The sequence below is a fragment of the Syngnathus typhle genome, linkage group LG4 (genome assembly GCF_033458585.1).
Source record: "Syngnathus typhle isolate RoL2023-S1 ecotype Sweden linkage group LG4, RoL_Styp_1.0, whole genome shotgun sequence".
NCBI classification, from domain to species: domain Eukaryota; kingdom Metazoa; phylum Chordata; class Actinopteri; order Syngnathiformes; family Syngnathidae; genus Syngnathus; species Syngnathus typhle.
Genome location: NC_083741.1, coordinates 4,742,109 through 4,765,845, shown reverse-complemented (window position 1 = coordinate 4,765,845; position 23,737 = coordinate 4,742,109). Strand labels below are relative to the sequence as shown.

Genomic DNA, 23,737 nt, shown 5'->3' with positions numbered 1-23,737 from the left:
AATAAATGCAACCGCCGTCAGCGGCGCGCACCCGGCATTGTTGACATAAAGGACGATCGATGGATTTAATGATTTGGAGTTAAACTGATGGTTTGATAATATTATTGCTTGTATAATAGTTATTTGATGTATAATTTATACTAGGGATGCACCGAAAATTCGGCCACCGAAAATTTTCGGCCGAAAATGACCCAAAAGTGCATTTTCGGTTTTTGGCCGAAAGACCTAAATCACCGAAACAACACGGCCGAAACTTGTGATGACGTGAGCAAACAGCGCAGCCAGCACGCGGGAAAACGGGATAAGTCTGCGGTGTGGACTGATTTCACTATCTCAGAGAAAGACCCACGGATAGCGATTTGCAAAACATGCAATGCTGAAAGGGGTGCATCTGCAAAAAGTTTCTCCATGTCGGGTTTAATTCATCACCTGAAACCCAAACATCCCGATCGCCATTCTGAATATGAGAAGAAGGCGACACAGAAAAGGAAACTGACACCGAGCACGCCCACTCCGTCTGTGGGGGACGTTTTTGAAAAGGCAAGAAAGTTCTCTGTGTTTTTATAAGAGAACATATTTAATTTTACAGTCAGTTATAAGCCTGTAAATTATTATTTAATGTACACATGAGTTGGGTCAAGTTAAACATTTTATTTTATTTTATTTTTGAATTTTAATTTATATTGTGCATTGTTGTCAGTGCTAAATAAATATTTTCATACTTTCGTAACTGGTTTATTGCAATGCCTTGATTTTAGTGAGGTTAGTACACATGTAGCCATAAATGCTGTGGTTCTAATAACTGACATTTCTTTCGGTGTTTCGGTTTTCGGTTTTCGGCCTTGGTTTCCTCATTTTTGGTTTTCGGTTTCGGCCAAGAATTTTTATTTCGGTGCATCCCTAATTTATACGTTGTTATATGGGCCTGTGGAATAATAAAGTGCAACCGCCGTCAGCGGCGCGCACCCGGCATCGTTGACATAAAGGACGATTGATGGATTTAATGATTTGAAGTGACACAGATGGTTTGTTTATAATACTGCTTATATGATAGTTATTTGATATATAATTTATATATCGTTATGTGGGCCTGTGGAATAATTTGAAGTGCAACCGCCGTCAGCGGCGCGCACCCGGCATTGTTGACAAAGGACGATCGATGGATTTAATGATTTGGTGTGACACAAATGGTTTGATATTATTGCTTATATAATAGTTATTTGATGTATAATTTATATATGGTTATATAGGCCTGTGGAATAATTTGAAGTGCAACCGCCGTCAGTGGCGCGGCGCGCATGCGGCATTGTTGACATTAAGACGATCGATGGATTTAATGATTTGGAGTGACACAGACGGTTTGGTAATTTTATTGCTTATATCAGATTCAGATTCAAGATTCAAGAGTTTTTATTCGCCATGTTTGAGCGTGCCAAACAAGGAATTTGACTTCGGTAAAAACACACCCTCTGTTCAACATTTAGGTGACTAACAACATTCAGGACATGTGAATAATGGCAAAAACAGTGTAGACAAATTCAAAAAGGTGTGAAGAGCAGGATGTTATTGCACAGTAATGTCTCTGAGACTCTATGAGTGGTGTGAGTTCATCAGAGCAACAGACTGGGGGAAGAAGCTGTCTCTGTGTCTGCTGGTTTTGGCGTACCGAGCTCTATAACGCCGTCCGGAGGGGAGTAGATCAAACAGACTGCAACCTGGGTGAGAAGGGTCTGTAGAGATGTTCCTTGCCCGATTCCTGGTCCTGGACAGGTACAAGTCTTGGATAGATGGGAGGTTGATTCCAATGATCTTTTCTGCAGTTCTGATTGTCCGTTGTAGTCTGTGCTTGTCTTGTTTGGAGGCCGATCCAAACCAGACAGTGATGGAGGTGCAGAGGACAGACTGGATGATGGCAGTGTAGAAGGTCTTCAGAAGCTCTCGCGGCAGGTTGAACTTCTTGAGCTGTCTCAGGAAGTACAGCCTCTGCTGGGCCTTCTTCCGCACAGAGTCTATGTGGCCGGTCCATTTCAGGTCCCGAGAGATTGTGGTTCCCAGGAACTTGAAGGTGTCTGTGGAGAGAATAGTATTACTGCGGATAGTGAGGGGTAAAAGTGGTGAAGGGTCTCGCCTGAAATCCACTGTCATCTCCATGGTCTTGAGCGGGTTCAGCTCCAGATGGTTTTGACTGCACCAGTAGACCAGCCGCTCCACCTCCTGTCTGTACGCAGTCTCGTCACCGTCCTGGATCAGTCCGATGAGAGTGGTGTCGTCTGCATACTTCAGGAGCTTCACAGGAGAGTCACCTGAGGAGAAATCATTGGTGTAGAGAGAGAAGAGCAGTGGGGAGAGGACGCACCCCTGAGGGGCTCCAGTGTTGGTGGTCCGGGTGTCAGATGTGATGCCCCCCAGCCTCACACGCTGTCTCCTGTTGGTCAGGAAGCTGGTGATCCACTGACAGGTGGAGGCAGGCACCGCAAGCTGGATGAGCTTCTGTTGGAGGATGTCAGGGGCGATGGTGTTGAACGCCGAGCTGAAGTCCACGAACAGGATCCTGGCGTACGTTCCTGGGGTGTCCAGGTGGTGCAGGATGTAGTGCAGTGCCATGTTGACTGCATCATCCACTGACCTGTTTGCCCGGTAGGCAAACTGGAGGGGGTCAAGCAGGGGGCCCGTGACCTCCTTCAGGTGGTTCAGCACTAACCTCTCGAACGATTTCATGACCACAGATGTCAGTGCGACGGGTCTATAGTCATTCAAACCTGTGATGGCGGGCTTCTTGGCCACTGGAACAATGGTGGAGCTCTTGAAGCACGAGGGCACCTCACACAGCTCCAGAGAACGGTTGAAGATCCGTGCAAAGGTGGGCGCCAGCTGCTCAGCGCAGACTTTCAAGCAGGAAGGTGACACGCCGTCTGGGCCCGGTGCCTTCCTGGTCTTTTGTCTCCGGAACATCTGGCGTACCTCCTCCTCGCGGACCTGGAGTGCGGGCGCGGCCTCTGCAAGAGAGTGAGTGGGTGACAACGATGATAGAGGTGTGTACAGAGCAGTTGTGGGGAGAGGTGAGCGTGTAGATTGTGCTGCAGGAGGTCCCGTTGTGTGGGAGGACCGATCAAACCTGCAGTAGAACCTGTTTAGCTGGTTAGCAAGCCTTGGGCTCTCTACAGGACGGGGGGTTCGTTTCTTGTAGCCCGTGATGCTCTGCAGACCTTTCCACACCGTTGAGGGATCAGGATTGGCAGAGAGGTGTCTCTTCAGGTTCTCCCCGTAACACCTCCTGGCTTTCCTGACCTCTCGGTTCAGTGTGTTTCTGGTCTGCCTGAACAGCTCGCGGTCGCCGCTCCTGTAGGCCTCCTCCTTGACTCTGCGCAGCCTCCTGAGGTTCGGTGTAAACCAAGGTTTGTCGTTGTTGTACGTGCAGAAGGTCTTAGTCTGCACACACAGATCCTCACAAAAACTAATGTATGATGTGACAGTGTCAGTGAGTTCATGCAAGTCTGAAGTTGCAGCTTCAAAAGCTCCCCAATCGCTGCAGTCAAAGCAGGCTTGGAGGTCCTGCCTTGACTCCACTGTCCACTTCCTCACAGTCCTCACCACAGGCTTAGAAGTTTTTAGTTTCTGCCCGTAGGCCGGGATCAGATGAACTAGACAGTGGTCCGATAGTCCTAAAGCTGCACGAGCCGCAGAGTGGTATGCATCCTTGATCACGGTGTATCAGTGGTCTAGAGTCTGTGCCCCTCTGGTGGGACACGTTACATGCTGTCTGTATCTGGGGAGTTCGTGTGCGAGGTTCGCCCTGTTAAGATCACCCAGAACAATGATTAGTGAGTTTGGTAGAAGTTTCTCCATGTCTGCTACCTGGTCAGCCAGCATCTGCGTGGCTTCACTCGCACGTGCGTGCGGTGGGATGTAAACAGCCGCCATGACGATCGAGGAGAACTCCCGTGGTGAATAGAAAGGCCGGCAGTTTATGAAAAGTATTTCTAGGAGAGGGCTGCAAAACTCTTTCAACACCGTGACAGCAGTACACCAACGTTCATTAATGTAGAAACAGACACCACCTCCCTTTGATTTTCCGGAGAGCTCCGCGCTGCGATCTGCTCGCATTAGCCTGAACCCGGCTAGCTCCACGGCGTGGTGGGGGGTTCATTCGCTAAGCCACGTTTCCACAAAGCACAGCGCGGCGGATCTGCTGAAGTCCGTGTTCCTTGAAGTGAGGAGCAGCAATTCATCCATCTTGTTCGCCAGGGAGCGGACATTCGCCAGATGAATTGACGGTAGGGCAGAACGGTACCCTTTCTGCCTCAGCCTTACGAGTGCGCCGGCTCGCTTACCGCGCCGCCGTCGTCGCGCTAGCTTGTACAGCACCGCCGCTCCGGCTAGAATCTCCGACAAACAGTCTGAATCAGAGAGAACAGGAGAGAAAATACCAGAAGAAGTCTGTCCGATGTTTAACAGAGCTTCTCTGGTAAAAGTGATCCGGGATGGACAGCAGAGGACACAGAAAACACACAAAATAAGACAAATAAACAGAGAGCGACTCACCGTGGCTGCCATCCGCGGCGCCATCTTATGACGCCATCTATATGGACTCTGAGGTAGACTTTCCAATCTCCAGGGTCGAAGTCACTGAGGCAGTTAAAAACCTCCTTGGGGGAAAGGCCCCAGGGGTGGATGATATCCCCCCGGAGTTCTTAAAGGCTCTGGATGTTGTGAGGCTGTCCTGGCTAACACGCCTCTGCAACTTTGCGTGGACATCAGGGACGGTACGGTGCCTCTGAATTGGCAGACTGGGGTGGTGGTTCCCCTCTTTAGGAATGGAGACCGGAAGGTGTGTTCCAATTACAGGGGAATAACACTCCTCAGCCTCCCTGGTAAGGTCTATTCAGGGGTGCTGGAGAGGAGGGTCTGTCGGGAGGTTGAACCTTGGATTCAGGAGGAGCAGTGTGGCTTTCGTCCTGGCCGTGGAACAGTGGACCAGCTTTACACCCTCGGCAGGATACATGGGAGTTCGCCCAAGCAGTCCACATGTTTTTTGTGGACTTGGAGAAGGCGTTCGACCGTGTCCCTCGGGAAGTTCTGTGGAGGGTGCTTCGGGAGTACGGGGTGCCGAGCCAACTGATTAGGGCGGTTCGGTCCCTGTATCACTGATGCCAGAGTTTGGTCCGCATTTCCGGCAGTAAGTCGGATTCGTTCCCAGTGAGGGTTGGACTCCGCCAAGGCTGCCCTTTGTCACCGATTCTGTTCCTAATTTTTATGCACAGAATTTCTAGGCGCAGCCGAGGCATTGAGGGTGTCCGGTTTGGGGACCTCAGCATTGCGTCTCTGCTTTTTGAAGACAACATAGTGCTGTTGGCTTGTTCAAGCCATGATCTCAAGCTCTCACTGGAGCGGTTCGGAGCAGAGTATGAAGCGGTCGGGATGAGGGTCAGCACCTCCAAATCCGAGTCCATGGTCCTTGGTCGGAAAAGGGTGGAATGCCCTCTCCGGATCGGGGATGAGATCCTGCCCCAAGTCGAGGAGTTCAAGTATCTTGGGGTCTTATTCACGAGTGAGGGCAGAATGGAGCGCGAGATCGACAGGCGGATTGGTGCAGCGTCGGCAGTAATGCGGACTCTGTACCAGTCCGTTGGGGTTAAGAGAGCTGAGCCAAAAGGCAAAGCTCTCAATTTACCGGTCGATCTACGCTCCTACCCTCACCTATGGTCGTGACTGAAAGAACGAGATACCGGATACAAGCGGCCGAAATGAGTTTCCTCCGTAGGGTGTCCGGGCTCTCCCTTAGAGATAAGGTGAGAAGCTCGGTCATATGGGAGAGACTCGGAGTAGAGTCGCTGCTCCTCCACGTTGAGAGGAGCCTGATGAGGTGGCTCGGGCATCTCATCAGGATGCCTCCTGGACGCCTCCGTGGGGAGGTATTCCGGGCATGCCCCACTGGTAGGAGACCCCGTGGACGACCCAGGACTATGTCTCTCGGCTGGCCTGGGAACGCCTTGGGATACCCCAGGATGAGCTGGATGAAGTGGCTGGGAGTCCCTCCTGAAGCTGCTGCCCCCGCGACCTGACCCTGGATAGGCGGAAAAAAATGGATGGATGGACTTAAACCAAGTAGACGTGGTGTCGTCATAAGAACGACAGGTAATGAACTAAATGAAAATATTACAATTATTTCTGAGTATTTCACTTCATATTTACCTTCATCTTCACTCTGCTGGCCATCGAGTAGGTGGCAGCGATTGTTCGCTCGACGTTCACCCACTAACTTTGCAGTTTTGTTGGTAACCCGGCAATGCTGGTGAACTTGGTTGTTCCTGGTCGGTGATTCAAACTTCATCCCCCAAATATGGCCAGAAGAGACTGCACCTCTTGTCAAAGTCAGCTTTATTGTCAATCCCTTCATATGTCAAGACACACAAAGAAACCGAAATTCCGTTTCCTCTATCCCACGGTGACGAGATACAGTACACGATAGACACACAAGTAGACGACACAAAATAAAAACAAGAAGGCACAAACAATAATTAATAAATAACAAATAAATATGTGCGCCCTGACGTCAGCCTAGTCGTTATTCCACAGATCTGACGTCTGAGGCTGACGCGGCGATGTTGACAAAGGACGAGGAATTTGATCGATGGATTTAATGATTTAGAGTGCACAGATGGTTTGATAACATTATTGCTTATGTAATAGTTATTTGATATCTAATTCATATATCGTCATATGGGCCTGTGGAATATTTTGAAGTGCAAGAGCCGTCAGCGGCGCGCACGCATTGTTGACAAAGGACGATTGATGGATTTAATGAATTGGAGTGACGCAGATGGTTTTATTAACGTGTTATTTCAGGGCTCGAAACTAACGATTGCCCGATTGCCCGGGGCAAGTAGCGATGGCAGACCGGCAAGTAGAATTTTTTCCTCACTTGCCCGAACTTGCCCTGCCATAATACCATGTTTTCAAGCTGTAAAAAGACGATTTTGTGCATAATTTCTCGCAACTTCTGCCGCTTCTGGTCCGACATTTTGTTTTCTAGGGAGCGGTTAGTTTCTCGTGTAAGTCTGCAATACATTGATAACGGCAAAGCGCTTCGTAATTAAATGCATGCTCTCTCACCCGTCCCTGGCTCTTCTGCGCCTGCGCACCAGCAGAGCTTGTTTCCGGTTGGCGGATACGAAGGCATATGAAGGCAAAACTTATAGTGTTGTCTTTTTTATTGCAAAAATGTGTCGGGCAAGTAAAAATCCACTCCAAAAAAATTCGGGCAAGTAAAATTTTGTTTCGGGCAAGTAAAATTTTCTCCAACTTGCCCGAGGGCAACTTGGGCAAAAAATAAGCTTCGAGCCCTGTATTTATGTAATAGTTGTTTGAATAACTCTGAATTTTACGTCAGGGCCGTTCTCAGCTCTTAGTTTGTGTTTATGTCACGTTAGCATAGCTATCGTTTAGCCTGTTGTTGCTCGTTCATGACTGTTCTTGGTGTTGGATTTTGTCGAATAAATTGCCCCCCAAATTGCGATTTATACTCCGGAGCGACTTATGTTTTTTTTTCTTTTCGCTTTTTTGGGCATTTTATGGCTGGTGCGACTTATACTCCAGTGCGACTTTTAGTCCGACAATTACGGTATACATATATATTATAAGATTTTTTACACAGAAGATTATATATATAATCTATAAATAATTATCTAAATAAATATATACACTACCGTTCAAAAGTTTGGGGTCACCCAAACAATTTTGTGACCCCAAACCTTTGAACGGTAGTGGATGTTTGTGTGGGACGCCCTCTTGATCAATGCCTGTGTGTTTGCTCCCACAGCACCAGCTTACTGGCTGGGAGTTCTCTGTGCCTGTCCCTGAGACAGTGATCAGCTAGCCTCATTTTCCTGACTGCTATTTTATTACTCAGCCTCAGTAGCCCTCCATACAGATGTATGTTGGTAACATACATGTTGGTGATTTAGCACCCATCCAGAGAATTCTGCAGGGCGGGCGTCAGGGTACAGCTTTCACAGCCATATAGGAGAACGGATTCCACTGTCACCTAAAAAAACGGAGATTGATACTCCGGGGAAGTTTGAATCTCCACACACTTGCCATGATATTTAGAGACTTCCATCCTAGCGCCTTCCTCACTCTTAGGTCATGTTCTGTCGAGTTTATCCATAAGCCCAAGTACTTAAGGTCTTCCACTTCCTTCAGATTGCTTCCTCCTATTGTCACTTGTGGTGGATGGTCCGGGAAGATGTTGAAGATGCCGCTCAGCCCCAGTTCAAAATGAACCGTGCAAAAAAAAATACTTAATTTTCTATGACAGATTCTTGGTGATAAACATTCTTCCGCGGCAGTCTATCCTCATTCAAAATGACATGCGGGAGGGATCATACTTTAACATCATTCAGCATTAAATCACTTTTAAATAACCAGAAACACAAGTGTTATTAAAACCCAAGCAGCTGGCAGCACTTATTTTAAAGGACCTGTTGTCAGGTTTAATTCGATGACTGAATAACTATTAAGAGAAGAGCAACAGCAAACAGACCACAAGTGAGACAGAATATTAAGTCTTTTCTCGCTAGGAGTGCAGAACAGATCCTTCACAACAATCTCACTACACTAAAATATCTGTATGCACTCCGGCTCTTTTTATTTGGATTTGCCCTACCCACAGTGTGAGACATAAGCCACTAAAGCGGAGGAGGAAAGCATGTGGGCTTTGTCTCGTAAGGAAAAATCACTAGGTGTTTACATACTGATAAGAACATCTGGGAAGAGGAGTTTGAGTGGACTGGATACAGAAGAAAAAACCTTTGACCTCTAGTTAAAACATAGCAAGGGAAGTTTTACGACATTGTGTAGGATGCAACAAGCTAAGTGATTTATTACTGGTTATATACATTCCAACCTAATCCTACGATAAAGATAGTTAGGAAAAACCCTGACTTTAATGGTCACTTGGAGGTTCATCTGGGGTGCAGGACAGCAATGAGGCATGTTGTCTAACAAAGTGGTCTTTGTTAGAAAGGAACTGTCCTTCTGTGGTACATCATAAAAACAGCAAGCATATATTGCAGTAATATTGCGGTAAAGCATTGATTAGAGAACGCATAATAACATATATATATATATATACATTTTTCTAACACCTGTTTTTTCTCCCCGGGCCCGCGTGGGTTTTCTCCGGGCACTCCGGTTTCCTCCCACATCTCAAAAACATGCTTGGTAGGCCGATTGAGCGCTCCAAATTGTCCCTAGGTGTGAGTGCGAGTGCGTATGGTTGTTTGTCTCTGTAATCCCTGCGATTGGCTGGCAACCGGTTCAGGGTGTCCCCCGCCTACTGCCCGATGACGGCTGGGATAGGCTCCAGCACGCCCGCAAACCCCGTGGGGACTAACCGGTACAGAAAATGGATGGATGGATGGATGGATGTTTTTTCTCCCATGTTATCTGTTTATTCACTGATTGGTTAATTTCGGTACAGTCAAACCTTGGTTTTCGACCACAATCCGTTCTAGAAGACGGTCCGAGAAGTGAATCGTTCGAATTCCAAATCTATTTTTCCCATTTTAATCCATTCCAAGACTTAAAAAAAAAAAACGCCTTTTTTATGCATTTTTTCATTTGCGCATTTTTTTTCTGATCGCACAACTGCAGCACATCGCCGAACGCGCAACCGTAGCGTGCCGCCGACCGCGCAACTGTACCGCGCTGGTCGCATTATTGTGACAGAGCCGTCGCTGAAATTTAACTACCGTTTTTTTCCGTGTATAGTGCGCCCCCATGTATAGTACGCACCCCTAAAAATGGCATGCTGATGCTGGAAAAAAGCTTGTACCCATGTATAATACGCACCAAATTTTTATGATTTTTTTTTAAAAGAATTTTTAATTTTTTTTTTTTTTTTTTTTTTTTTTAAGTCCCAATGATCGTCACACACGCAGGGAGGCAATGGGTCCCATTTTTATAGTCTTTGTTATAGTCTTAACTAGGCTGGATGTAATTTTTTTTGTTGGCGTTGATTTCTCCGACTGCCCGTAAACGCACCACCGCGCTCCGTGCGCATGGAGCGTGTTTGAAGTGAACAGCAGAGAAGAAAGGAACAAGGCAAAGTGTTGTGAAATAAAATATTACCTGTAATACGGATTTAGGTAGAGAACTGAACTCTCGCTCTTTATATAGCTGACGTGTCTTGCTCATCCGTTCTGCGCATCTGTAATGGCGGCCTCCGTATGATATCCGGTTTGCGTGTGTGCGAGAGCGAGAGAGAGCGAGAGAGAGAGCGTGCGAGAGAACGCTCAACCGTAGCGCACCGCCGACCGCCCAACTGCACCGGGCTGGCCGATTATTGTGACAGAGCCGTCGCTGAAATTTAGAAGATATTTTTAAAGTCCTGATGTACTTTCTAAAATTTAAGTGGACCTCAGTGCGCACTGCGCAGGGAGCTTAATTGGTGCGGTCGCGCAACCGCAGCGCGCCGGGCGCTCACTGTCGCATTGCTTAAAGAGCGCCTTTGTGTTTTAGGATGAACAGCAGAGACGAAAGGAACAAGGCAAAGTGTTGTGAAATAAAATATTACCTGTAATACGCATTTTGTTATTTGCTGATTGAAACTGCTAATTAAACTGTGAATTGAAACTAATAGGAAGAAAACAACTCTCGCTCTTTATATAGCTGACGTGTCTTGCGCATCCGTTCTGTGCATTTTATTTCACAACACTTTGCCTTTCTTTTCTGCTGTTCACTTCAAACACGCTCCATGCGACCGCAATGCTCTCGTATCAGACGCTTGCTCGATCACCTGCTCGTTTGCTGTCCCGTGCGCGCACGAAGCGCGGTGGTGCGTTTACGGGCAGTCGGAGAAATCAACGCCAACAAAAAAAATTACATCCAGCCTAGTTAAGACCATACCAAAGACTATAAAAATGGGACCCATTGCCTCCCTGCGTGTGTGACGATCATTGGGACTTAAAAAAAAAAAAAAAAAAAAAAAATTAAAAAAAAAAAAAAGTTTTTTTTTTTTTTTTTTGTACCCATGTATAATGCGCACCCCGGATTTTAGGACAATAAATTAGTAAAATTTTGCGCACTATACACGGAAAAAAACGGTATTTTTAAAGTCCTGATGTACTTTCCAAAATTCAAGTGGACCTCAGTGTGCAGTGAGCAGAAATTGGTCCGATCGCGCAACCGCAGCACACCGGGCGCTCACTGTCGCATTGCTTTAAGAGCGTCTTTGTGTTTTAGAATGGCTTTACTGCTGTACTGGCTTTACACTTGCTTTCTTTGGAGGCATGATTCGGGGTTAATACAGTCCTCAAAGTAACGAAAATACAATAACTGAGTCAATCCGGGCCGCACGGTCGGGTTTTCTCGGGTCCTTTTGGCTCATCTTGCGAGGTTTGACCTCCGAACTTTGTTCAACAACCGAAGCAAAAAAATCTCGAATTTTGCGTTCGAATTCCGATTTGTTCGAGAACCGGGACGTTCGAAAACCGAGGTTTGACTGTATTTGCTTAGATTTGCCCTGCCTCAGAAATTTACTTAATGACAATGTGACTAGGCTACTACCGTGTTTTTCGGACTAAAAGTAGCTCTGGAATACAAGTCGCATCAGCCATAAAATGCACAATATGGAGGAAAAAAACATATAGGTCGCACCGGAGTATAAATCGCATTTTGGGGGAAATTTATTCAACAAAATCCAACACCAAAAACAGACATGAACCAGCAACAGGCTAACGCTACGGTATGCTAACGAGACATAAACACAAATGAGAAGCTGAGAACGAGCCTGATGTAAGATTAACACTTATTCAAATAACTATAAGATAAGTAACACCTTTATCAAACCATCTGTGTTACTCCAAATTATTAAAGCCATCGATCGAGTTCGTCCTCCTTTATGAAAACAAGTTCGACGTCAGCGGCGCCTTGCAGATCAAATTTTTCTACAGGCCGTCTTTGAATGCACCCCGCTTCAATGGCAGAACGCGGATGAATTTAAAGACATCAAATGAGAATAATCCTTTATAAAAATTCAAATTGACTGAAGCAAACGTGAGTTCATGTTTTTATTGAAAACAACGTAGTGCTGACGCCGTACGACATGGGTTTTTCGCTTTCCAAATAAGGGGTCGCCACTAATTATTTGTGTTTAGATAAATGTCTGAGCTATAATGGTGCAATTAATGATTAAAACTTGAAAGTATCTGTTTATTGTATTCGTTTATATGTTTAATAAAGACAAAGCCATCACAAACTGTTTTAATTATTTAGATTTTGATCTAAATTAGCCTTGAATAAAGACTAAGCAGTCACATGAATTAACAGAATAAATGGACAGCTGGACTCGGACTCGGACTCATGGTCAAGAGGCCGGACTCGGACTCGGTGCAAAAATCCGACCGAGTCCACAGCCCTGCTCTAAATCATTAAATCCATCGGAATATTTATCCTCTGTGTAAAAAAAAAAGAAAAAGAAAAATACACAGCTGTTGACGCCGGACTATGTGGGCTGCTAATGTCAGACTAGATCAGGGGTGGGCAAACTACGGCCCGCGGGCCACATCCGGCCCACGGGACCGTTTAATCCGGCCCGCCAACCCTGAACAAATTGTATTATTTAACTTTTTTTTTTTGGTCATTTTGCCTGCAATGACTGCGTTTTCCCAGTAGATGGCGAAGCGCTCGCCTGCGCATTTACTACCGGAAGCCGTGTCAGAAAGCTCGGTGCACACTCAAAGTGCGTGTACGTACTCAGTAGTACGGACTTGGCGCACTCTCGCTCTATTCGTATCAGTCCCGAATTTAGAGCGTGGGCTTTGACGACAGCATTCTTATAATTCGCACGCTGAGCTTTCAGATGCAGTTTTGCGCTAAAGCCACCCACAAACCTTCCCCTGGAATCCTTCCATTAAAATGAGTGGCCCGAAAAAAAGAAGTGAGTGTCGAATGTTAAAAAAGAGTGGCCAATTTGGATCGATGTACGCGACGTGACGTTCAGCCACATCAACATCAACCCGTCACAGATCAAGGTAAACGGACCAACACCTCGGATCTCGCCTAAGAATTGCCACAACAAATTTTACTCCAGACTATGACGCACTAGCAAAAAAGGGAGACCAACAACACTGTTCCCACTGAAAATGAACGGGAGGCTCTCAAGTTTATTGTAAAAAAATGCATTTTGAATATGATTTGTACACATAGCAGGAATTGAAACTAGCGACCATTCTCATTTTCAAACAATGCAGGATGCTCAAGGACATTGATGCACCACCTATTTGCGACAAATCTTAACCTGTAAAGTTCTTAAGGCTTACTTTAAGAAGGTGTTTCCCGTTTCCTCACCTCTGTTACCAGGTGTTTGCGAGTTGAAACTCTGCTCTGATTTTCAGATACCCCTCACCGTGTTGCTGTTTTGATTACTTTATTTGGATGTATGCTTTCACCGATTCTTCAAGATGATATATTTGGTCAGAATGTTTGCCGTTTGATGTGATCTCATAAGATAAACATCTTTCATTAATCTGACCTGCAGGCACTGAAGTGATGGAGATTGTTATTCATAATAACAGTGTCGTATTTTATGAGAATCACTGATAGCATTTTTTTAGTGAATTATTTTTTTAATGCTGTTAATAAATGCATTTGTTTTCAAAAAAATTTTTGGGAATATCCATGCTTTACTACCTACTAAAGGCCAAGATCTTTTATGCAATGACCTTTACAGGTCGCTTATATGACTTCACACAACGCCTACGTCCATCTGCTCCTGGTCCGGCCCTCCGGTCCAAATTTAGAACCCAGTTCGGCCCGCGAGTCAAAAAGTTTGCCCACCCCTGGACTAGATATATCAAATAAATGTAATATAAACAAGAATTTTAACGAACCATCCGTGTCACTCCAAATCATTAAATCCACCGGAATATTATTCTCTGTGTCAAAAAAAACAAAAAAACAGCGGTCGATTCTGGACCTACGTGTTTATTTCACAAATCAAGAGCTCAACATATAAGCCAACACACGCAAGCGCCCTGGATCGCTCCCCCACCCTCCCCTGCTGCCTTCACGGCCTCCCTAGACAATCAGAAATTACTGAAGTCTAACAACATACACGTTGCTACTCTAAATAAACTATATGTCAAATAACTATGACATAAATAACAAGTTTATCGAAGCATCTGTGTCACTCCAAATCATAAAATCTCCCGACTTCGGAAGTCAGTGAATGGAGTGAGGTTCCAATTATTCTACAGCTATAGTGCGCCCTCATGCGGTTTAAAGTGAAAATAACACGTGAAGTGATCAACTATACTAGTAAGTAATGTGTTATTGATCAAGTACAAATTTGTGAAAAAATTTACATAAGTCGCTCCTGAGTATAAATTGCTCACTCACCCAAACTATGAAAAAAAAAAACGCGATTCATAGTCTCTAAAATTACGGTAAACCGCTTTTTTTCCATTGTAAATAAAAATTGCATTTTTCATGCTTTGATTTTTTTTTTTATGAATGTACCCTTTTCAACACTGGCTTAATTTTTGATTGTTTCTTTCATGTTTCAGCAAAACACATCATCAAGATTGATGGAAAAGCGGGTCTCTTCAAAGGGCTCGGTCCAAGGCTTTGTGCGGGCACCATCGGCACTGTTGTGCATAGTAAAATTGCGCAGGTATGCTTGTTTTGAGCGTCATACCTAAAGATTATTATTCAGATAACAACTAGCACAAGGGTGGCCAACCAGTCAGAGACTAAGAGCCTAATTTTTTACTGTCATCGCAAAGAGCCACATCATACACATGAGCACACATGAACGCGCACACATGCACGCACGCGCGCGCACACACACACACACACACCTCTGCTCAGCCAAATTTAGTGTGTGACATTATTATGTCACGCACCAACATGATAATGAGAAATTGACTCCTACAGTACTAAAACCACAGACCACATTTTCAACAATGAACATTGTGTGCATTGTCTCACACAGACAAACTCTCAATTCCACAAACAAAAACACAAGTTTTTTCACTTACTATGTGTGGTGGGACAAACCATTCGTTTTAGTTTGTCGTTTTCAGGAGACAAGATTTCAATAACGTCACTGAGGCATCTTTTAACGAACTCCACTTCATTGTATGGCATTTTAGCCCGTGCAATGTTCCAAGCCAGTTGCAACAATGCAAGTGTGACAGTCTCTGAGTGCTTCGTAATTTTTTTGAAAAACTGTACCTATTTTTCTGCCTGACTTTTCAAAGTGTCCAAACTTGTGCTTGCGAAATTCAGTCCCTTTTGCAAAGTCCTTATCGATATTGGCATGAAGTGAGCTGAAGTGGCGCTGACCATTTGAAGCTTTTAAATGCGCCAATGACGTCCAACATATCAGGCAGAATGGCTTGCCATAGCGTTCAACAAAAACAACTTTAACTCTGTTAAAAACGTCCTGTGTTCATCGTGATATATTCGTTTAGCTGTGCATTCTTTCCTTGCCATTTTGGCAAGCGTCTTGTCAGCTTTTCTGGACCTAATGGGCCCCCGTAGTCACAGTCGCCATTCATTAAAAAGCCAGCAAAACCAATCGCTCTGTTTGTCCCTCCTCCTTTGCGGGATTTCACCTCACACGCATGCGCGTTTGACCAAAATACCATATTTAACTCAAGCGAAGCAAATACGCACGAAAAATAAACACAAATGTTGGTATGAACGTAAAAGAGCCGCATGAAACCAGCCAAAGAGCCGCATGCGGCTCGCGAGCCGCGGGTTGGCCACCGCTGAACTAGCACATCAACCAGCCACAATCTAATGCTCAATTTAGAATAGAATAGAATAGAATAGATCTTTCTTGTCATTGTCACATGTACAACAAAATTAAAAGTGCCAACCGGTCAGTGCATCTGCTAAAATAAAAAAATAAAAAATAAAAGCTAAAAGAAAATCCCAGGAGGGTAAGGAAAGAATTGAGAATTTGAGAATAAATGAATAGAAAGAGCGTATGAAGCCAGCTTTGTTTCTCCAAACCTTAACTGCTTTTGACTTGCAACAACAATGTGCATTTACTTAATTGAAAAATAAAAATCCAAACTATCCCCTGATTGCTTGTTTAGCTGTTTTTACGGCTGAAGCAATGTTTGACCTACTGCATACTCAATGTGCATCCTCAGAGTATGTTCTTGTCAGTCTGCACTGCAGCCATTTAATAAATGTATACTAGTAAGTGACAAAACATGAGGGTTGTAATCTTAATGCTGTACTATTCATCTGTTACAGGTAAGATCACATACTGACCCAACCACCAGCACCACCCTCTACCGCCACAAACACCCGAAGAACCAAAATTGAGTTAAAACGATTTACCGTATTGACCCGAATATAAGCCCCGAAGATTATAAAATGACCCCCTCTTTTTCAAGACTCAAGTTTGAAAAAAGACTTTTTGAACACCGAATTTAATTTTTATACAGAAAATAATTACAGTACATCTGAAACAAATGATTATAACAATATATTCGAGAGAAAAAGCATGTTATTTTGCCTCATTCAAATCATGCAAAAACTGTCAATCACGTCTTAATATCTGAACATTTAAACATGTAAACTAAAGTGCAATCACATTTGTAAATGAATGGCTTCTGGTTTTTGAAATGTAAATAAACCAATCTACTGTGATAAAACAACAAAATTGCAATAACTGCATTAACCATCAAAGTAAAGTCTAACTATAGTCTTGAAACAAATCTGAATAAGGAAAAACATTGCAATAAAATAATGCAAACTGCTACCGCTATTGTTGGGGAGCCTGAAGACTGTATAGGGGGTTGGCTCGGATGGTTATGCTCTTTTCACCTCCGGGTGTCTGTCAGAACACAGGAAGGAAGACGTGGTTCAGTTTTGATTGCTTTACTGAATTATTGGCAAATAATAATAATAAATAACCATTAATGAAATACTCTCGGCAACACACCACACAAGTCATCGATCGAGACAACAAAATACATTTGCTGGCGACCGATAGTCGCCGTGCTGCTGCGTAACGGCTACTCGTATGATGCGAGGCAAACTTAAAGGAGCGCGCCAGAGCTGTCAATCAAACGGCGCGCACACAAAGCAAACCGCGATCGGACAAACGGCACAACAGTGGACAGTAGTAACAATGAAATGTACCGTAATTTTCGGACTAAAAGTCGCTCCGGAATATAAGTCGCATGAGCCACAAAATGCACAATAACATATATAAGTTGCTCCAGAGTACAAGTCGCATTTTGGGGCAAATCTATTTGACAAAATCCAACACCAAGAACAGACATGAACGAGCAACAACAGGCTAAACGATAGGTATGCTAACGTGACATAAACACAAACGAAGAGCTGAGCACGGGCCTGACGTAACCTTCAGAGTTATTCAAATAACTATTACATAACAAGTTTATAAAACCATCTGTCACTCCAATTCATTAAATCCATCGATCGTCCTTCATGGAAACGATGCCGCGTATGCGTCGCGCTGCCTAAATATTCTAAATCTTCCACAGACCCATACAACGATATATGAAGTATATATCAAATACCGTTTTTTTCCTTGTATAATGCGCAAAATTTAACTAATTTATTGTCCTAAAATCTGGGGTGCGCATTAATTTTTTTTTTTTTTTTTTTTAAGAAAGTCATGGTACAACAAAAACAACAACAGGACTGACCGACAAAGACGTGGAACAAAAAGACAGGGTGACATTACCAAAGACAGGAACAGAAACCAAACAGAAATCATGACATCATCCGACGGTGAGCGAGGGGCAGACAGGACTTAAATACAAAACACGTTACATTGATTGAGGTGACACAAGAAGAGAGGGGCGACGCGAACAGAAACTATGGCAACCTAGACACATAGCAAAACTGGGGACGAAACATGACAAACCTCCCTCGAAATAAAACTTGAAATCACCTTTCTTCTTGTTTGTTGTCAATCGCGCATCGCATTCAGCCATCCTGCCCAACACACTTACTCAGTAAAAATCATAATTGACGACACATCGTTTGATGCGATGGTGCAATCCTTGATGGTGTGTTATTGTCAAATATTGTTTGTTTATTAATCTTCATCGCGGACCGGACGTCATACGGAGGCAGTATGACTGCGCATGCGCACTATGGATCCGATGCGCAGAACGGATGCCCAAGACACGTCAGCTATATAAAGAGCGAGAGTTCAGTTTTCTTCCTATTAGTTTCAATTCACAGTTTAATTAGCAGTTTCAATCAGCAAATAACAAAATGCGTATTACAGGTCGGTCATATTTTATTTCACAACACTTTGCCTTGTTCCTTTCGTCTCTGCTGTTCACTTCAAACACGCTCCATACGACCGCAATGCTCTCGTATCAGACGCTTGCTTGATCACCTGCTCGTTTGCTGTCACAATGTACCCTACACAAATCCGAAACATTTGTTGCGGCTCCGAGTCACGACGAGGGGCAAGTTTTGGTTTCCAATGGTGTTTTTATTCCTCTTCAACGTCTCTCCCATACAGAGCCGCCTTTTTCACGTCCGCATGCCTTTTTCATGCACGGAGCGCGGTGGTGCCTTTACGGGCAGTCGGAGAAATCAACGCCAACAAAAAAAAATTACATCCACCCTAGTTAAGACCATACCAAAGACTATAAAAATGGGACCCATTGCCTCCCTGCGTGTGTGACGATCATTGGGACTTAAAAAAAAAAAAAAAGAAATTTAAAAAAAAAAAAAAAATTTAAAAATTGGGTGCGTATTATACATGGGTACAGGCTTTTTTCCAGCATCAACATGCCATTTTTAGGGTGCGTATTATACATGGGGGCGCATTATACACGGAAAAAACGGTAACTATCATATAAACAACAATATTATCAAACCACCTGTCACTCCAAATCATTAAATCCATCGATCAAATTCCTCGTCCTTTGTCAAGCCCTGACGTCAGCCTCGTCGTTATTCCACAGATCTAGTATATAACTACATATATTGTAGCGTTAAATTACAAGGAAAGACGTGGGTTTGTTAAACGTCTCTTTATTTAACAAAACAAGAGTTCAACGAGCCAACAAGTACTGAACTGTAACGATAAAAACATACAAGTTGCTATACGAAATAAAATATATCAAATAACTATAACATAAATAGTTCACCACCACACGGCCCCAAGCACCGGCGTGGACTTCCAGGTGTGTACCGGCGTGGACTTCCATCTCCGGAGGTGGCACTTCCAGCCGTGGAGGTGGAAGAGAGCTCCATAGGATAGGACCAGGCGTGCGTAAAAGCTATGTCCGAGCCCCATCCACCGTCCCTGGACAGCCACCCGGCCGAGCGCCGGCCCCAAATTCAATCCACGGAGGTGAAAGAGAGCTCCGTCGAGTAGGACCGGGCGTGCGTAAAAGCCATAATAGTTTTTCAAACCTTCTGTGTCACTTCAAATGATTAAAACCTTCAAACTCTTCGTCCTCGGTGTCACTTACCCATAAAGCCGCTAATGTTGCCGGTAGTACGCGGCGCCCTTCGTCATCTTCGTCATCCCGTGATCGAATCTTTGCCCTTTATGTAAACAACCACCGCGCCGCGCCACTGACGTCACTTGAAATTCAAATTACAGTAATCCCTTGCTACATCGCGGTTCGTTTATTACAGTTTAACTTTTTTTTTTTTTAAATGTTTTACATATAAGTCGCTCCTCAGTATAAGTCGTCCCCCCACCCAAACTATGAAAAAAACGTGACTTTTAGTCCGAAATTTACGGTATATACTCACTTTGTGTCAAAGACGCACACGATCACAGCAACATACTGAATCGGTTATGAGCGCGCCGGACCTGTCAATCAAATGGCACGCACACGAAGCAAACCGCGATTGGACAAATGGCACAACAGTGGACAGTAGTAACAATGAAACGTACGTATATACTCACTTTGTGTCAAGGACGCACGCGTTCACAGCAACATACTCAGTCGATACCAGCAACCTTTAATTGTTGTTTAACCGCGGGATAGGGGAAACGTAATTTTGATTTCTTTGTGTGTCTTGGGATGAAGGAATTGACAATAAAGCTGACTCTGACTCTGATAATGTCTAGACCCCGAATGTAAAACGACCCCCACTTTTTCAGTCTTATTTCAATGCAAAAAACATCGTCTTATATTTGGCCCAATACGGTATTCACAGTACAGCTAGATCAGGGGTGGCCAACCAGTCAGAGACTAAGAGCCATATTTTTTACTCTATTACCGCAAAGAGCGCGCACGCGCGCGCGCGCACACACACTTCCGCTCAGCCAAATTTATTGTGTGATATTATCATGTCACGCACTAACATGATAATGACTCCTACAGTAGACCACAGGTCAGTGATTTTCAACAATGAACATTGTGTGCACTGTCTCACACACAGTTCAACAAGGTCAACAAACAAAAACATAATAATTTACAATAGCGTCTTTTCACTTACTATGCATGTTGCTTAGTACAACTTAGTGCATTCCTTGCCTTGAACAATCCTCTTCAAATCTGGCTTGTATTCCGTTGTTGCTACTCGAAGTAATTCTTTTTGTTGGATGTCTGATACCATTCATTTTAGTTTGTCGTTTTCAGGAGACAAGATTTCAACACAGTCACTGAGGCATTTTTTAACAAACTTCCCTTCATTGTATGTCTTTGTAGCCCGTGCAATGTTCCAAGCCAATTCATATGATGCAAGCGTGACGGTTTCTGAGTGCTTGGTAATTTTCTGGAAAAACTGTAGCTCTTTTTCTGCTTGACTTTTCAAAGTGTCTAACTTGCGCTTACGAAATTCAGTCCTTTTTGGAAAGTCCTTATCGATATTAACATGATGTGAGCTGAAGTGGTGCTGAAGGTTTGACGCTTTGAAATGCGCTAATGACGTCTGACATCAGGCAGAATGGGTTGCCATTGCGTTCAACAAAAAATATAAACTTTCCCACTCTGTTAAAAACGTCCTGTGTTCATCTTCACCTTTTCTTTTAGCTGTGCATTTTTTCCCTGCCGTTTCAAGAGCGAAATTGACACTAATGGAGGATATGCACGTGACGTCAATGACCGGCCGACGGTTTGTTTGGGTGGCAAAATGCGGCGGCCGCTAATAGGGCCAAGCATGGTACTGGAGCAAGTTTTAGCATTTTATCGGTTGCAGATCGTGGCAGAGTTGTTACGGAGGCAACTTAAACCATGGTGAAGAGTTGTTGTGCCGTAGGGTGTGCCTATCGCTTCCAAAAAAGCGATACCAAGAAGTTATATCAGTTCCCTGCGGACCAGACCAGAAAGGATAGCTGGGTGGCGGCGCTTCACAGGGCGGAACATGGTCGCAACAGCTCCAAGCTTTGGAAGCCAACTATCCATTCTTACATCTGCTCAGATCTCTTTGTGGGAAGTATGTAATTTTGTTTTATTGACGTCAACATTCATCTGTGAGGTATACTGGATGTAGTGCTATAAGGTACACATCCACCATCAGAGGACGCTAGCATGTGCCTCTCATAACATTTGAAATGTACTCTTTTTATTTATTTTAATGTATGTGACGTTTGTTTTTTACCCTGTGGGCCAAGAGCCTGGAATAAAGTTTATTATTATTGCTCGGATATTCCCTTTTCTTGCTGCTACTCTGCCATGACCAAAGGAATGCATAATTACTAGGGGTGTAAATCGCAGGTTTTGTCACGATACGATATTATATCGATACTAAGAATCACGATACGATTATTGCCGATATCTTAAAGCCTGCTGCGATTCATTCACGATATATCGCGATATAGTGCTCCACGATCGATATTTTTTAATTTTTTATTTTTATTTTTTTTAAATAAAAAATATAGAACGATATCCTGATTTATAACAATTCATACGCAAAATCAACAAGGTACTGCAAACTCTTTATTTAGGAAATTACATTTAGTAGTATACAAAGTAGATAAAGTGATATGATAAAGTTATGATAAAGTGCATTACTGAACAAAACAAAAACAAGTTCTTTATAATGAAAGTAGTAAACATTACACCTTGAGCACCCAAATGCAAAAAAAAAACCATTTGCAATACCAGAGAACTATACATAAATAAAATATGTATGTTGTCATTTAACTCTTCTATGAAACAAAAATAACTTAATTTTATTTATAACTCTTCATATAGAATTTTAACATTACACGGTGTCTCTTTGAACTGTTCAATATGGCCAATAATACAACATGTAGTAAAAAATCAAAAGTAGTTTGTCACATGTTTGCTTAGTGCATTGAAATTTATGATAAAGTGCATTACTGAACAAAACAAAAACAAGTTCTTTATAATGAAAGTAGTAAACATTACACCTTGAGCACCCAAATGCAAAAAAAAACATTTGCAATACCAGAGAACTATACATAAATAAAATATGTATGTTTTCATTTAACTCTTCTATGAAACAAAAATAACTTAATTTTATTTATAACTCTTTATATAGAATTTTAACATTACACGGTGTTTACTCTTTGAACTGTTCAATATGGCCAATAATACAACATGTAGTAAAAAATCAAAAGTAGTTTGTCACATGTTTGCTTAGTGCATTGAAATTTATGATAGTGCGTTCTTTGTTAGGTTCTTCTTCAAGAAAATCAAGTGATCGACATGCTCAGGTGTCAAAACACTACGTTCTGAGCGGACAATGTCACCTGCAGTGCTGAATACACGCTCGGAGGGCACGCTTGTTGCAGGAACACAGAGATAGGTTTTGGCTAGATTTGCAAGGAGGGGAAACTCCATTTCATGACTTCCCCACCATTCTAACAGATTTCCTTTGAGTGTTAATAATTCAGTCTCTTTGTATCTATTTACTTCCATCTCTGCCAGCTGCTTGGATGTTTTCACGAAGTTGCTGCTCGCAGTGTATGTGTCCCCAAACAGATCCTCCATTGCTTTGGTTTTTTTTGAGACAGGAACATATTCTAAAATGACACAAAAACACAAACATCGTTTTAGGGCTCAGGTTTATAATAATTATGCAGAAAACAAACAGTGATGTCAGTGCATATCCTCCATTGTTTCCTCGAATGGGTTTGCCCCTCCTCCTTTGCGGTATTTCACCTCATGCGCATGCGCGTTTGACGAAAATACCATATTTTTGGAGCGAACACGCACAAAAAAAAAAAAGCACAAATCTTGATATGAACGTAAAAGAGCCGCATGAAACCAGGAAAAGAGCCCCATGCGGCTCGCGAACCGCGGGTCAAAGTGTACTTTGAAGGCAGAAAAATCAATTGTGTTTAAATGAGCAATTGTCCTTTGTGAAGTTCAGAGGTGCTCATTTGGTGGGCTCAGGAATGCACACATACATGCTTCTTTTGCATCAGCAACATAAAGTATTTATTCCTAACAAAAAAGTACAGCAAGCCTGGTCTCTAGGTGGACCTCTGGGTCACAGCTGCCCCTAACAGCAAAGTAGAGTGACAAAAAACTCCTATCCCTGACCCAACCTATACCATACATTTCGTCAAAAGAGCCTCCCTAGCTGTTTGTGTGTTCTGTTCTTGCCAAGGGTGGGTAAGTTTTGTGTGAGACTTGTTTGCAGGGAGGCACTGCTGCTTTTCCAAATAAGGAAAGTCTCATCTCCATGGGACTATGGAGGTGAAGATTTTACATTCGGTTGTGCAGTTACATCCCCCCCACATGATGTGGGGTACTTCCTGTTGCAAGCACCTGCCATCTGCAATCGC

General features: G+C 43.6%; 1 protein-coding gene across 5 annotated transcripts in view; it reads left to right on the top strand.

The window, feature by feature from the left end:
- LOC133152632 (mitochondrial carrier homolog 2-like) overlaps window positions 1-23,737 on the top strand; it is a 120,689-nt gene that overhangs the window by 23,296 nt on the left and 73,656 nt on the right. For 4 of the 5 annotated variants that reach the window (XM_061276401.1, XM_061276400.1, XM_061276402.1 and 1 more), the window contains exon 3: window positions 14,568-14,674. The exons of the other annotated variant lie outside the window; for it this stretch is intronic. In XM_061276401.1, coding sequence (XP_061132385.1) covers window positions 14,568-14,674 — 107 coding nt within the window. The remainder of the gene's footprint in view (window positions 1-14,567; window positions 14,675-23,737) is intronic. 5 annotated transcript variants of the gene reach the window in all.